General features: G+C 46.4%; 1 protein-coding gene and 2 non-coding genes across 4 annotated transcripts in view; all 3 read left to right on the forward strand.

Moving 5' to 3' along the window:
* The window catches only part of STEEP1 (STING1 ER exit protein 1), a 26,507-nt gene extending 16,573 nt beyond the window's left edge, over positions 1 to 9,934 (forward strand). For both annotated transcript variants that reach the window (XM_004710076.3, XM_045298578.1), the window contains exons 3-7: positions 3,670 to 3,711; positions 6,219 to 6,357; positions 7,616 to 7,705; positions 8,509 to 8,601; positions 9,799 to 9,934. In XM_004710076.3, the coding sequence (XP_004710133.1) occupies positions 3,670 to 3,711; positions 6,219 to 6,357; positions 7,616 to 7,705; positions 8,509 to 8,601; positions 9,799 to 9,861 (427 nt within the window). In that variant the 3' untranslated portion in view covers positions 9,862 to 9,934. The remainder of the gene's footprint in view (positions 1 to 3,669; positions 3,712 to 6,218; positions 6,358 to 7,615; positions 7,706 to 8,508; positions 8,602 to 9,798) is intronic.
* LOC115872605 lies at positions 7,059 to 7,220 on the forward strand. Its single transcript, XR_004047946.1, has one exon. It is a non-coding gene; the product is annotated as a U1 spliceosomal RNA (small nuclear RNA).
* A 2,404-nt stretch (positions 9,935 to 12,338) lies between the features above and the next one.
* LOC115872609 lies at positions 12,339 to 12,500 on the forward strand. The gene has a single exon (XR_004047949.1). It is a non-coding gene; the product is annotated as a U1 spliceosomal RNA (small nuclear RNA).
* The last annotated feature ends 3,851 nt before the right edge of the window (positions 12,501 to 16,351 follow it).

A 16,351-nucleotide genomic window follows, 5' to 3' on the forward strand; every position in this document is an offset into this window, starting at 1 on the left:
GTTGTATGAGCCCCTAATAGAATTATTAAAAAAAAAAAAGGAGATGTGGATGAAATCCAGAGCTGAGGTAAAGAATCCCAGGAAAGCCTCTTAGCAAACATGGGCAAGGAAGGCCCCTCTGACTAGGTGATATTTGAACAGAGACCAAATAAACCAAGAAGAGAAGGGATAGCCAGGGCCCAGTGGTGAGAAGAACATTCCCCTCGGAGAGAAGAGTGGGGAAGGTCTGAGATGAGGTGGGGCCTGATGATGATGTGCTCAGTGGGGGTCTGGTAGGCCATGGTAAGGAGCTTCAGTTTTATCTCAGCAACCTTGTGGTTAGCAGGCCTAGGTCTTTTAGCAATTGGGTGTTCATAGAAAATGACCTACTTTTGTAGGATCAAACTTTTTTTTTTTTTTTGGTAACGGCTTCCAAGACTGTGGCGCACCTAGCTAGGCCATCTCTACTCCAAAGGAGTCCCTTTGGTGCTGGCAGGTAACTGTTGGACTGCTAGCCACAAGATGAGTGGTTCGAGCCACCAACTGCTCTAAAGGAGAAACTTGCATTTTAACCTTGGGGGGTGGTTTTTAAAATTGATTGTGGTCATGATTGTACAATTATTCTTAATACGATTGAATGGTTGAACTATGGATTATATGATAGGTGGATTAGGTGCCAATAAAAATGTAAAAAATATATATTATCAATAGCACTGAATTATACAAGTAGAAGTTGTAGAATTGGAGAATGCCTTGTGTATCTTTTTGCCACAATTTGAAAAAAATAATTACATGAATAACTGAGTACAAGGAAGAAGAAAGTATTCTAGCATTGAATATGATAACAGTTGTACAACTCTTCTTGAATTATTGAATTGTATGACATGTGGGTGAAGTGGTAATAAAACTTGTTAAAATAAAAAGCTAAATAAGAAAAAAGTAGGTAATTTTCCCATATTACCCCAAACCTAAAACACCCAGCAAACTGCTGTTGGTCATTCCAACTCACGGTGACCTCATGGGACAGTAGAATTGCCGCTGTGAGTTTCCAAGACTATAACTCTATACAGAATCCAATTGTCACGTTGAGTGACCTACAGGTTTGAACAGCTGACCTCTTGGTTAGCAACAGAGCAATGAACCACTGTGCACCGAAACAAAACCAAAACCATACTCACTACCATGGAGTTGTTCCTGACTCATAAGTGACCATATAGGACAGGACAGAGCTACCCCCTGTGAATTTCCAAGACAACAACTCTTTATAGGAAGGAGTAGAAAGCCCTGTCTTTCTCCCTCAGAGCAGCTGGTGGTTTCAAACTGCCGACTTGAGGTTAACAGTCCGACATGTACCCACGCACCACCAGGGCGTCTTACTGTGTCATCAGGTACCATAGTGTTTACAATTAGCCACTTGGAGTCAGACACCATAATAGTTGCAAGTTTTCTGGTGATAAAGGAAACATGGTCAGAACTGACTGTCCACAAACAAAATAGAAACAGCTATCAAACATTCAAAAAGATGCTTATTAACGTCACTCTTAAAAAGGGAAATACAAATTCTGTGGTCCTGTGTCGTTACCCCCCCCCTTCCTCCCTCAGGTCAGATTGGGGGTGATGCCATTTAATGATGTGTTGTGGAGAGGAGCTGTGGTTTTCAGGTCGGCTGCTAGCCACGAGATCACCAGTTCAAACCCACCAAGTGCTCTGTGGGTGAACAATGAGGCAGTCTGCTCCTGTAAAGATTTATAGCTTCGGAACCCCCCAGTGGCCTCTCTTGTGTCCTTGAGCAGTGGTCTTCAACCTTCCTAATGCCGCGCCCCTTTAATTCAGTTCCTCATGTTGTGGTGACCCCCAACCATAAAATTATTTTTGTTGCTACTTTATAACTGTAATTTTGCTACTGTTAGGAATCGTAATGTAATATCTGATATGCAGGATGTATTTTCATTGTTACAAATTGAACATAATTAAAGCAGTGATTAATCACAAAGACAATCTGTAGTTATATATTGTGAAATACTTATTTCTAATTACAAATAAATGAAACTCAATGGCAATGAGTTTGGTTTTTTTGGTTTGGTGTTGGCGAGACTATAGGGGAAACAGCCACATTCAACCTACTAGGGGTGGTTCGACTTCTGTAGAGGGTGATTTGGCGAGATAGTCCAGCACTTCCAATGTATATGCACTTCTCAGAATTTAACTGGGAAAAGACCTTTTGTTTTAAAGGAATGTAACACAACCCTTATGAAGAATGAAGCAACTCTTTATCTGTTGATGGGGGAAGATCACTAAGATGGGTAGGTAGTTGGGTGAGTGGGTGGGTTTTTACCAAAGTCTGGTTTTAAGAGGAGGGGAAAGAAAGGGTGGGGGGCAGCACACTACATTTGTTTTTAAAAGAGGCATTTATTTGTTCATCAGTAAGGGTTCTTTGTATATACCGTAGCTTCTTCCTGAGGAGTCCTCACCAAACTGGTGGTGGGGACCCCTCACTCTGCCACCGGGACTCCTTGGTGCTTAGTTAGGTTCCCTCATCTTTAAAATGAGAATAATAGTGGGACTCGAGGTTCGGGGAAGATTCACTGACTGACTCCATGTACAATTTAGAATAGCTCTTGCCATTTAGTAAAGGTCGAGTAAGTGGCTACTAACACTGTTACAAGGAGCCCTGGTGGCGTGGTGATTATGCATTGGGCTTCTAAACACAAGGTCAGCAGCCAAAGGCGGCAACAGCTTCTCGGGAGAAAGATGCGGCTTTCTACTCCTGTAAAGAGCTCCAGTCTTGGAAACCCACTTGTCCTCTAGGGTCGCTATGAGTTGGCATGGACTTGATGGCAGTGAGCTTTTTGTTGTTATTTGGTTTTTTAGTTGATCAATTGAAACTTCTGAAAAGCCTTGGTGGCATTTGAAGAAATGAGATGGTAAGGATGGTAGATTATGGAATTTATTGTTTATAGCTTTTAAATTTTTTTTCCATTTTCCCCACATGGAAGAAGCACACCAGTCTGTGTGATCACGCGGTGTTGATGGGATCAGGTATAAGGCATCCAAGACCCAGAAAAAAAAGTCGATCATTGTGAATGAGGGGGAGTGTGGAGTGGAGACCCAAAGCCCATCTGTAGGCAATTGGACATCCCCTTACAGAAGGGTCTCGGGGAGGGGACTAGCCAGTCAGGGTGCAGTATAGCAATGATAAAACATACAACTTTCCTCTAGTTCTTTAATGCTTCCTCACCACCACCACCCCTTCTACTTTACAAAGCCGGCTAAACCAGAGCAGGTGCATTAGTACAGATAAAACTCACAACACAGGGAATCCAAGGCATAAACCCCTCCGGACCAATAATGAGAGTAGCGATACCAGGAGGGGAAGGGGAGAAAGGGGAAACTGATTACAATGATTTACATATAACCCCCTCCCAGGGGCCGGAGAACAGAAAAGTGGGTGATGGGAGACATCGGTCAGTGTAAGACATGAAAAAAATAATTTATAAATTATGAAGGGTTCATGAGGGAAGGAGGGGTGGGGGAAGGAGAAAATGAGCTGATACCAAGGGCTAAAGTAGAATGAAAATGTTTTGAAAATGTTGATGCCAACATATATACAAATGTGCTGGACACGATGGATGGATGGGTTTTGATGAGAGCTGTGTGAGGCCCCAATAAAATGATCCATTTTCTCTGCAGACATGAAGGCATTGAACGACAGTACAGGAAAAAGTGTGGGAAGTAAGTATGAATTGGCTTTCTCCAAGTGTAAGCAACTAGAAGCATACTATGTTAGGAAAAGAATTGTTTGGATACAGTTCTCTGTTATGTTGTTATTCTTCTCTCATCTCAACTGCCTTCAGACTTGAGCTGTATCCTTGCCAATGTGCTTCCCGGGAGACTAGTCAGTTTCATCCCTGATCAGCTGACCACAAAAATGGGGTTTTCACTTAGTGTGATTTAAAAGAAAAATTGAGGTGTAATTCATATCTAACAAAATGACCCCATTTTAAGTGTTCCATTCGATGCACATTTTGACAAAAGCACGAGGACACCTCAATACATTCATGGGGACAGTTCCACGATGTCATTTCCTTTTCCCACCAACTCGGTGCAGTCCACCCGCCCCTGTGGTCATGAAATGGTCACCGCCATTTCAGTAGCCTTTGCGGCCAGCCTCCTGCCACACCCCCTCTTCTGCAACTCATCCCCATCGTTTTGCCTTTTCCAAACGTTTTGGGTACATTCTTCAGTATGTAGAGTTGTAAGATTTACATGAACATTTTGATATAAAACCCTGGTGGCGCTGTCAGCCAAGTGCTGAGCTGCTAACCACAAGGTCAGTGGTTACACTCGCGCTGCTCCATGGGAGAACGGTTAGGGACTCTGCTACCATAAAGATTTCTAAACTGAAAAAAAACCCAAACCCAGACACACTACCATCTAGTTGACGCCGACCCATAGCTACCCTTTAGGACAGGGTAGAGTCGCCCCTGTGGCTCTCTGAGACTGTCAACTCTTTATAGGAGTAGAAAGCCCCCTCTTTCTCCCAAGGAGTGGCTGGAGGTTTGGAACTGCTGACCTAACTGGTAACTACTATACCAACAGGGCTCCAGCCCCAGAAACCGTATGGGGCAGTTCAACTCTGTCTTGTAGGGTAACTTTGAGTTGCAATCAACTAGAACGCAGTGTGTGTGGGGGCTACAGCTCAGAGCATTCTGTGTCCTTTCACATTTGGGGACTTCTCCAAGTGGTCCCAGCCATCTGAGGCTCTTTTCTACTGCTCAGGAGCAAGCCGTTTCATGGCTGGACTGCAGTTCATTCAACCAGCCACCCAATGTAGGGCATTTGGGCTGTTTCCATTTTGAGATATTATGAATCAAGCTGCACTGGACCTTCAAATATGACAATTGGCGGGGCTGCCGGTCTTTTGGCACAGGAAGGCTGGGTCAGATGGTAACTGTAGCCTAGTGCCATTTAACTCAGACCTATTTATAAAGTCTTTGAGAGGATCAGAGACTTAGGAAGCTTAGTTTTTTATTTTGTATACTTGTAGCTTAGAAAGTACTATTTAAAGCACAAAAACAAAAACACAAAAAGATACATATGTATATATGTATTTTCCAGTCTTATGTGGTAAATAGTGAGAATATTAAACTGTAATAGTCTAGTCTTTCCACAGTGATGGTTGAGGCACAGATTTGGACTAAAAGTCCATAGGACAGAATAAATGCACAAGAAGCCACATTTACTCACACTCACATTCAGAACAAAAATACCCCTCACTGCCTTCCAGTCATAGCAGCTCATAGTGAGCCAAAGGACAGGGCAGAGCTAACTGCCCCTGTGGGTTTCCAAGACTGTAACTCTTTACAGGTTTAGAAAGCCCCGTCCTCCTTCCGTGTAGCAGCTGGTGGTTTCGAACCGCCGAGCTTGCGGTTAGCAGCCACACTGGTTTGGATAAACTGGTTTCATCAGGACCTATTTTAAAACAAAAGCCTACACAGCAGTTGCCACGGAGTCAGGTCTGACTCATGGTGACCTCCTGTGTGTCAGTACAAGTCTACCCAGGGACTGCAGTGTAACCTACAGGCCCACTGTATGTAGCTCCAAAAATGCATTATGGGCCAGCGGTAGAAATCGCATGGTGACCACTCCAGGAATTAGTTCATTGCACGCCCTACCGCAATTAGTTTAAACCCGTCATCCAATTTGCAGATCACTGAGGTGGTAGAGCCTGTGAACTCCCTCTGGATACTGCACACACTCTCAAACATGCACACGCCGCACTCTCTATGAGCGCACACATGCACGCGCGCACACGACATCACAAGAAGGAGCTATAGACTCCCTTTCGACACTATAAAAACAACACACACACACACACACACACACACACACACCATATACACTCTACCCCCTAGACAAACGCTCCTGTACTGACTGGAACGTGATTGGTAGCCTGGAGCTAGTAGTTCCCAAACTGGTCTAAAGCTCAGGATCCCCAGGGAGGCTGATGAACATGACAAAGACCCCAGCCCATCCGTCCCACTTCCCCTCCTTCCTGAGTCAGGATCTGCTGGGGGAGGACACTCAAGATCTGAGGGACAGTTTTAACAAGCTAGGCATTAGTAGGGCAAACGGTGGGAAGAGCTAATGCCTGAGGCCCAGCGTGCTTGGAGAGTGGCAGTTTGGGGGGGTTGGGCTGCTGAAGGCACCCAGTGATTGTTTGGCTGTGCTGTTTGCAGGTGTGGGCTCCCGCTCTTCTACCAGTCCCAGCCCAAGAACGCGCCCGTCACCTTCATCGTGGACGGCGCCGTGGTGAAGTTTGGCCAGGGTTTTGGGAAAACAAATATATACACTCAGAAACAAGAGCCACCCAAGAAGGTAATCAACATGGCTGGTTGCGCCTCCGTACTAATTCAGTCTTAACTTTCTTTCTTTCTTAAAAGCTTTTTCTTGTGAGGTGGCTGAGAGTTTAGACAGCCAGCCTATTTCTTCCTCCACCCAATCATCCACATTTTGTTTCCGGACATTGTGGCCACCCCCCACAATGCAACCACATTCTTTCTAGTCTCTCCCTGTGTTTCCATCGGTCCTTCCGCCCCAGGGCCGATGCTGCCCTTTGGATCTTGTTTGCTCGGTGGAAGGAGGGCATACTGCCCAGGGGTCATGTTCACCAGAGGCTTATTGTTGTGCTGAAAGTTGAGCAGAGGTGGTGAGTTCAGTTGCCGGCTTGCTCTAAGGACCACAGCCTGAGGGTTAGGTGGACATTTTAAAGTAAGATTGAAGGACGAGAGGCACTGGCCTTTATAGGTGCAATCTTTATTAAGAGTGCCTTTTGGGGGCATTTAGATACTTAAGGAAATGTAAGATCATCGCCTTCTTTCCTGCAGTTGCCCAATGACATTAGAAATGGTATTTTGTATGCTTACCAGCTCTTCCTGGTCTAGTGCGAACAATTAAAAATGGAATGAATTGGCCTAATTCCTCTGTCATCTAAACACTTTAAAAAAAATCAATTTTATCTGCATATAATTCACACACCATGCAATTCAGTCGTTCAGCCACATCAAGAGGACTTGTATAATCTTACCTGGCAGGGGAGACACCATGATCACGAAGGTGGTTTTCCCAGGGCGAGGCTTATCCATTGCACTGCGGGTGTGCTGACCCCTGCGATTTCCCCAAATGTGGGAAACTCGACTGCATAATTTGTGGTAGTGGGGGACTGCGTTCACTCTCCCCTGAGTTACCGTGTGCAAAAGAGCAGACTTCTAGTTTTCGTTCGTTTTCTTCTTCCCCGAGCAACTTGTGTTATACTTCGTATTTGCTTAGGGTACTTGCTACAACTGAAATGTAAACTTTTCTGCCCTTTCCTGCTTTGTTCGTTACAAACCTTTTGCTTTGTAAGCAAAGCCACGTAAAAAAGAAAAAGAAAAAAGAAAGAGGACTTCTATAATCATCACCACAATCCATTTTAGAACATTTCTAACAACTCTTAATGGCAAATGTTCAAAAGGTTTATGTCCCTAAAACCACATGTGCTTTTCAGCCCGCCACCTTGTACCCCAAGAGGTTGTTGTGCCCCCTGCAGACACCCCAGGCTCCTCTCATGCACTCACTTGCCTTCCTGCTATTCCAGGTGATGATGACCAAACGGACCAAAGACATGGGCAAGTTCAGTTCTGTCACCGTGTCTACCATTGATGAAGAGGAAGAGGAGATTGAGGCTGTAAGTCCTTGCGCCCTCCCGGGAGCTGGGAGGAGAGGGGAGGTAGGGTGAAAGGGTAGGAGAGGAGAGCATTGGAGTCACAGGGTCATGAGAAACCCTGCTTTTCCGCCTTTGCTCTGCTAGTGGTGGGCTGCTAACCAGCAAGGTCAGCAGGTCGGAACCACCAATCACTCCTCGGGAGAAAGAAATGGTTTTCTCTTCTAGTAAAGAATTACCGCCTCGGAAATCGACAGTGGCCATTCTGCCTTGTCCCATAGGGTGGCTAGGAGACGGCATGGACTCCGTGGCAGTAAGTTGGGGTTCTGCTAGTCAGGAGCCATCGGAGACTGTATGAGCTGATCTCCGTTCCTTCCTGTCCCTCTCCGGGCTCTGTGGACAATGAGCCAGGGCTGCTGGCATCCATCAGTGGCTTCCCACCCTGGTTTGTGAGAGACTCAAGGACAGTGCCCCTTCCGCCTTCAGTGTAAGACATGAGTGGGCTGAGTGATTTCAGGCCCAGCTCCCACGACAGCGAGTCCATACTCCTTAGCCGCCATGACAACTACCTTTATGGTACTTCAGGGTGATGACATTAGAGGGGAGAGAGAGAGGCGTTGTTATTTTAAAAATGGGTTTCAGGTGAGGAAGCCTGCCCTCTCCTGGGCTATTCAGTAGATACCAAGAGTTCCAAAGTGGACCGTGAGCAGAGCCCTGCCACCTCTGTCAGGATTTCCTCCTGAGTACTAGAGATGGCTGCTTCTGTTTGATGCCGGTGGCTGGTGAGGCTGCCGATTTAAAGAGACCTCCATTCCGGTTTCCCGCAGAGGGAAGTTGCTGACTCGTATGCGCAGAATGCCAAAGTGATTGAGAAGCAGCTGGAGCGGAAGGGCATGAGCAAGAGGCGGCTGCAGGAGCTGGTGAGTGGCTGCAGACAAGGGAAAGGGTTGGGTTCTTCAGAGCTCTTGGTCTGCGAGCCCCTCCAACAGGCTGGGTGGGGAATCCTTGAGAGGAGGACGTCTCCAGGGGGAGTTACGGAGAGACTTGGCTGCTACATCTCAACCCCTGCGCTCCGATCACCTGATTCTGCCTCTAGACCCTACTCTGTAAAGGGGGTCATCGGGGAGGGGCGGCCCACAAGAGCTACCCCTGAAATCATGTGTGAGTGAGCCCTAATGGAAATCCTATTTTAAGAAGAGAGAGTCCAGGCTTGACAGGGCTGCTTTGGCAAGGCCAGGGTCCGGGCAGCCATAGCTTCTGCAGCAGGCACTGAATGCCAGCCGTTTAGGACCTGATTACTGGGCTCACTTCCACAAGGAGCCTTCCAAGAGTTCGTTGGAAAGATACTAATAGAAAGATGACAACAACCCCCCCCCCAGCTCTCCGAAGGCCCCCTCATAGGATGTGTTCGTGCCAAAAGCCGTGGGTGTGGAAGAGTCATTTGCCCGCGGTTCTTCATCAAGGCCCTACCTCACTGCGCCGTCTCAAGGCAGCCCATCTGGCCGAATGATGATTGAGCCGGTTTTGTTTTTATGACACAGTCCTGAGGCGAAAGACCAAAGCTTTTCCCCCTTTTCTCTGTTTTCAAACTTCCAATCTGTCATGGACAGAGTTGTAATGTGTAAATAGAATGAAAAGGACAGAATAGACCCCAATCTTTGATTCCGAGAGTATTTTAGGGTTAACTCCACAGCCAAAGGGAGTCGCTTCTGACTCCTAGCGCCTGCCCATTCCTGAAGGCTGACTCCTATTCTTGCACATGCACCTTGCCTGGGCCACCTGCAAACATTTCCCAGACTTGCTGCAGTCCGAGGACCAGGCCACATAGAGCAGCCGTGTTTTGCTTCCTGTTCTGCCCACAAGAAGATACCGGTTTGCCACAATATTGGTTCCCTTGCCCTTGGGGGCAGTGGGGGGGAGGGGGTATCAGTAATGCTGTCGAAATCTGCAACAGTAGCCTTTGGCCAGAGCCCTGTATCTTCGTGCGCACGCACACCCCCCCCCACCCCCCTTTTCCCATCCAGCCTTTCCATTTTCCAGAACCACTAGTGGAAGGAAAGGAAAAGAATTGTGTATCTTGTACTCAATCAGGACCCTTGACTTTTCTTTCTCTCCAGGCTGAGCTGGAAGCTAAGAAAGCTAAAATGAAGGGGACCTTGATTGACAACCAGTTCAAATGAGCAGGAACTTGGCTGCAAAGTGAGCCTGGAAGCAGACATTTAGAGCAGGAGGAACAAGAACTACTGCTGCCTTGGGGGGTGGGGGGGTGGGGGACACGGACTGTTGCTTCTTCCAGGCCATGGATTTTTCTAAATCTTCAAGTTTGTGGAAAACTGCAATTAAAAAAATATGTCATTTTCCCACAAAGTGTTTGAAGGTTTTCTGTACTGATTTGGGTTGCACTGCCTCAGCCCAGTGGAAACCATATGAATAGGTTACTCGTCAAGTAGTTCTCGGTTTTAAAGTGGCTGGTTTTTTCTTGCCTTCCGGAAAGGTGATACAGAGTTTTGGAAAGAACCTTCCGGTGTGTCAGCAAACAAAGCAACACTGTGCTGTATTCGCCTTCACACCAAGTCATCCGATTTCAGTGACTCTCGCTTACCTGTTTGTTCTTAGGATGGCAAGTATTGGCTATGGGTTACTGAGTATTTCTGCTATGAGAGGAAAATCATCAAAATCCAGAATCTGCCTGAAGCCTTCTCCCTTCAGACATTAAAACGAGTGGTAAACCGGCCCCCTTGTGCCTGTGGATCAGGATGGCTCCGCGCTGAGTGAAAATCTACCAGGGGACTTCAAAAGGCTCTCTGGGGAACAATGGAATGAAGAGCTTAGGGTCATTTGCCCACAAACATTTTAAAGTCTGCTCAGCAAGTAAACCCGAGGGAAGCTACCTTTGTGTCCAGCAGCTAAGCGGAGATGGAGAAATGAGAGAGAGATCACCAAGAGTGGCAGTGTGGGGTGAGGGGAGGCTGTTCTTCCTCAGTGGCTCTGTGCATAGAGGAGTGCACGGAAACATCATTTTGTCTCTCTGCATCTGTGCTGTCACTGTGCAGTCCGTGTCCATGTTTCTCTATGGCCACCTCTATGCCCAACTGGACGAGAGACGTGTCCCCCATGGATTGTGGGCACAGCGCTCTGCCCGGCACGTGTGTGAGGTGCTGCTGGGAAACCTGACGTTTTCCTTGGTTTTCTTCCCGCCACCCCCCAACTTCTGATTTCCTTGTTTGAAAGAAGTGAGCAGAAACGGGGGATAGGTAGGAGGTAGCAAGAAAGGGGGGTAAAAAGGGTGGGGCCCTGAAAGGGAGGGACCACAGTGGGGCCGACTGTGCCACCATCTCCTTGCCCGCCCTGCATTCAATGAGGTGTCTGCACCTGGATGACCCTCTTCACCTCATTCCCTGTGGTTCTCAGAATGGACCTTTTACCTCCGCTCCAAACAGTGACCCTCACTATCAGTCCACTGTAGCCCAAGACCCCGTAGGAAATGAAGGGTACCCCTCCCCTGCGACACATGCTTAGTCCCTCAGTCTCCTTTCCCAACCTCCACCTCACTCCCACGTACCCGCCCAGACATGCAAGCAGTGAGCTTAGCTGCCGGCCAGAAAGGTGGCTCCCTTGGGTTGCATCCTGGGACCCTAAGAGGGGGGCTTCGAAAAGTTTGAGGAAAATGCCCAACATTGTCTTATCCCATGGGGCCTCCTCAACACCCCCAGCGAAGCCTCATTGCTCTCACACAGGGGCGCTTCAGAAAGTTGATGGGGTGTTTCCATTCACTGTCATTCCATTTCCCCTCAGACATCCTCAAGTCCCCTTCCCCGCCTCTGGTAAACCGTTTTGCGTGCTCGGGCTTTGTTTTGAATAGTGACTGTTTCAGGGCTTGTAATGAAAAATCATTGCCCTATTAACATCACCAATACTGCCCGCTACTCTCTAATGAGCTGCTTGCTGGGCAGAGCACTCTGCAGGGACAAGTATAAGCTAAGCAAGCACACCAGGCTGAGAGGTTGGCGCAAGCCTATCAGTCTCATGTTACAAACCTGGACTCTGAGGCTCGGAGAGCTGTCAGCTAGACCACATCCCAGAGGCAGTAAGGGAGAAAGTCCAACATCTCACTCTCGAACCTGAACTTGTCACCACTCCACTTCTCATAACTGCCTCTCGTGTGGGATTTTAAAAATAGAGCATGCTTGACCACGGGGCACCATCTCGTGTCAAGAAACCAAGCGCACTATAACGACACGTGCACAGAAGACTGCTGGTGACGTCTGCACATGTTTACCAAAACATTTGTCCTCGGAGAAGAACCAAGCAATCCCCCATTTTGCTCCATTGAGAACATTGCAGAAGTGTCAAGCCACCGGCATGGAGCAAGCTTCGGTGCCCTTCAGGTTTTGCTCCATTAGTATTGAGATAGGGCCTCAGATAACACGATCGTGTCCCTATTTTCTGTATCTCTTGGTAGTATTGTGAAAAGAAACTGCTTCCTTGTTCGTATGAAGACCCACATTGAAATGCCGGCGTCTTCGTCTTTGTGTGCGCGCGCAGATGATCAACTGTGATCATGTATGATCAAGTGATAAAATATTCCCACTGAAATAAAATTGTACTTCCAAATATTACTAATGGTGTTTTAAGAGAAATGGAAAAAGCCTTTAAAAAACTGGCTTGTCAGGAGACACCATGATCACGAAGGTGGTTTTCCCAGAGCGAGGCTTATCCATTGCACTCCCAATGTGCTGACCCCTGCCATTTCCCCAAATGTGGGAAACTCGACTGCGTAGTTTGTGGTAGTGGGGGACTGTGTTCACACTCTCCCCTGAAAAAAATAAAAACCAGCTTGTCTTGACTATAGGTGTGCCCCAGTGGCATAGTGGGTTATGGATGAGGCTGCTTACCACAAGGTTAACAGTTCAAAACCACTGGGTGCTTATTAGGGGTGGGGATGAGACTTTTTACTTTCATTAACAGCCTCAGAAACTCCCTGGCGGGAGACAAAGCAGGTGACTGCCAGCCACCAGAAGGCTGTGGAATGAGCCGTCACTGGACCTTCCTTAGAATCCCTCTGTGTGCGCTCAGTGAAAGATGGCCCAGAACCACTGTATATTTATTATTTTAATGTCCTCCTTGCTTTACTATGACATGTATTCTTCTCATAGACGTGACTCTGCCCTTGTCAATGAATGTTACTGGGAAATCCCCCCATCACCAGCCCCCAGGTTAACGTGTAAACAGAGCTCGATCATTTAAGAATGTTATCTGTGCAACCAACAGCTCATGGACTGCGGTGCAGAGCCGGTCTGTACTTGTGCAACTTCCATTTCCTCAACTGTGGTAAATTCTGTACTGTTGGATACGTTAATGACATTATCAATAGAATTACCTGATGCCGCAGGGAAATTGATAATATTTTCTGTCATAAAATGATAATGTAAACCAGAGACTTACATGAACCATAGACAAGTGAATGGATTTTGGGTTTGCTCCCAATTCTAGCCCTAATCCAAGAACAATTAGTTCTTATGACATGGCCCTGCTCGATACTCACCCTCATGAAGGGATCACTGAAGATCGTGCTACAGCATAGTGTGGTGAGGAAGGCAGATGGTACCTCGCTATCAATTGGAATACTGTCAAGGGTCTAAAAGGCTATTCAAGCAAGCAAGTAAATCCACATGGAAGAAGCACACCAACTGGTGTAATCCAAGATTGTTAAGTAATAAAATTCAAATTTGACAGAAGGAATGGCATAAAGCTTAAATTGTGAACACCTAATTTGCAGAGGGCTAGGGATGACAGTAAAAGCCCAAAATCCATTTGCTACAGGGTCCACACATGAATTCAGCCTCCGGTGAATCCCCTCTGACCATAGAGGATGTAAATAGTGAATAGCCTTGCTATCAGAATGTATTGTCATCCCGGTTATGGCAATTGTAATTAACGTTTAAATGTAAAACCTGGTCATTTGATCTCCCTTTGGACCCATTTTAAATTTGCTCGTTTTTAATATTTTCTCAATCAACTTTGTTTCTCTGGCTTATTTTAATATTGTTATTGGGGATATGGGAGGGGAGGTTGGAGGGAAATGAGCTAATCATGAATACAAGAAAGAAGATGCTGAAAACAATTTTAAAAATAGAAGACTGTTGAAGAAGTAAAGAATTGATGTGCGCATCATGGTTGGTGTGCCGCCGTGCTCTAAGACAGCAGGTAGATAAACTGTTGGACACAAAACAGGAGGCCCACTCCCTCTTCCCTGATGTAACTTCTTGACTGAATTATAATCACTGGTTAAGACTGCAGGAGAGCTTAATTCAAATAAATGACTCCATTGTAAAACAAAAGAGTTACAGTCTCCGGAACCCAAAGGGGCAGGTTTACCCTGCTCTATAGGGTTGCTATGAGTCAGCATTGGCTCGACAGATCCTTAACACTGACCTACCTCCTTTATGATGATTTTTTTTCCTAATCATTTTATTAGGGGCTGATACAACTCTTATCACAATCCATCCATCCTTCCATTGTGTCAGGCACATTTGTACATTCATTGCCCTCATCGTTCTCAAAACATTTGCTCTCCACTTAAGCCCCTGGCATCAGCTCCTCATTTTTCCCCTCCCTCCCCGCTTCCCCCTCCCTCACGAACCCTTGATAATTTACAAATTATTTTGTCATATTTTGAACTGTCTGACATCTCCCTTCACCCACTTTTCTGTTGTCCATCCCCCAGGGAGGAGGTTATATGTAGATACTTGTAATCGGTTCCCCCTTTCCAGTATCGCCACTCACACCACTGGTCCTGAAGGGATCATTCACCCTGGATTCCCTGTGTTTCCAGTTCCTATCGGTATCAGTGTGCATCCTCTGGTCTAGCCATATTTGTAAGGTAGAGTTGGGATCATGATAGTAGGCGGGGGGAGGAAGCATTTAGGAACTAGAGGAAAGTTGTATGTTTCAACGTTGCTACATTGCACCCTGACTGGCTCCTCTCCTCCCTGAGACCCTTCTGTAAGGGGATGTCCAGTGACCTACAGATGGGCTTTGGTTCTCCACTCTGCCCTCCCCTCCTCATATGATGATTTTTTTATGGGCAACTCTTTCCTCCTTTGATTTATTTCCTGAATTATTCTGGTTCTTCACCACCTCTCTGACTGTTCCTCTTGTCCACTCAACTTTAACTCAGCTGTCTTTCAAAACACAGTTCAATCCATTGGAGCACTGACTATTTCCTAGACCCCCAAGAACACAGGATTGTAGTGCCTGTAGTGGGCAAAACCTGAGTGTAAATGTTGTAGAACCTTAAGCCTACCCTACTCTCCCCAATACGGCAGTTCAGTTGCCAGCTCCAGGAACACTGATGGAGTAGTGGGTGGTTCATTACATAGTTAACCGCAGGGTCAGGAGTTCAAAACGACCAGCCTGTACACGGGAGACATGAGGCTTTCTACTCCTGTAAAGAGGTACAGTCTCAGAAGCCCACAGGGGCGGTTGGACTCTGACAGGGTTATAGTGAGTCGGCATGGACTCGATGGCAGCAAGTTTGGAGGTTTTTGCCATTGCACTTCTGTTTGGCCCAGCCCAATCCTGGGATTAACTACTGTATTTTCCCTGCAAGTAACGCAGGCCTGGCACAGCTCTTTGCCAATCCCGGAAACATGCATACCACTGTGCACATTATTTTGGTAAGCACATCATGCCAATTTTTCTTAACACATTGCTGACTTCAACTTGACACTAAGAAGACATACCTAAACCATGCAATAAGCAGACCTAACATAGCCTACCCATCTCACTTAAGGCCATCCGATAAGGCTCTCACATTTAACTATTGAGCTAATGTGCTGTAAATATCAACTCCAGTCTGTATAAACAAAGGCACCACTTTCAATTGTTTCTTTTTCCCTTCCTAAGGGACTACCATGCTCTGATCCATGACCGCTCTTCTTTTTTTTAAAACTTGTGAACTAAATAAAAGGTCAGCTGTTCAAAATCACCACCTGTTCTGTTCTAGTCCTGTCGAGAGGTAGGCTGGGAAACCACAGGGGTAGTTCTACCCTGCCCTCTCCAGAGGCTCTGAATTGGAATCGACCCCACGGCGTGGAGTGAAAGGTGGGGTTTACATTACAGATCCTTTGTGCATTAGACCACTTGTCAAACTTCCCAAGAGTTTGCCCTGTCCCCCTGCCCCCCTTTCGGCTCCTTTTCCCTCTTATAATACATTATCTTTCTGTTCACCCAGTTTAATACCTGTCTACCTTCTAGCCCATTGCTGCTGCTTTCCCAACCCCTCTCACCCCTTGTCACCATCAAAGTCTGTTTCTTTTGGTGTGAAAACCTTTATCTTGATTTTCTTTCCTTTTATAACAATGGTCTCCTATAATATTGGTCCTTTTGTGATTGACCGGCTGCACTCAGCATAATGTCCTCTAAATTCATCCAGATCTGGGACTTTTTAAAAAATCATTTTATTGGGGGTTTGTACAACACATCACAAACCATACATCCATCCATTGTATGTCAAGCACTTTTGTACATTTGTTTCCCTAATCATTCTCAAAACATCTGCTTTCTACTGGAGCCCTTGATATCCGCTCCTCCGTTTCCCCCCTCCCTCCCTGCTCCCCCCTCCGTCATGAACCCTTGATAAATTATTATTTTGTCATGTCTTACAAT

Source organism: Echinops telfairi, unplaced genomic scaffold, assembly GCF_000313985.2.
Source record: "Echinops telfairi isolate 266 unplaced genomic scaffold, ASM31398v2 ScPeMD7_7427;HRSCAF=8465, whole genome shotgun sequence".
Classification (NCBI taxonomy): Eukaryota; Metazoa; Chordata; class Mammalia; order Afrosoricida; family Tenrecidae; genus Echinops; species Echinops telfairi.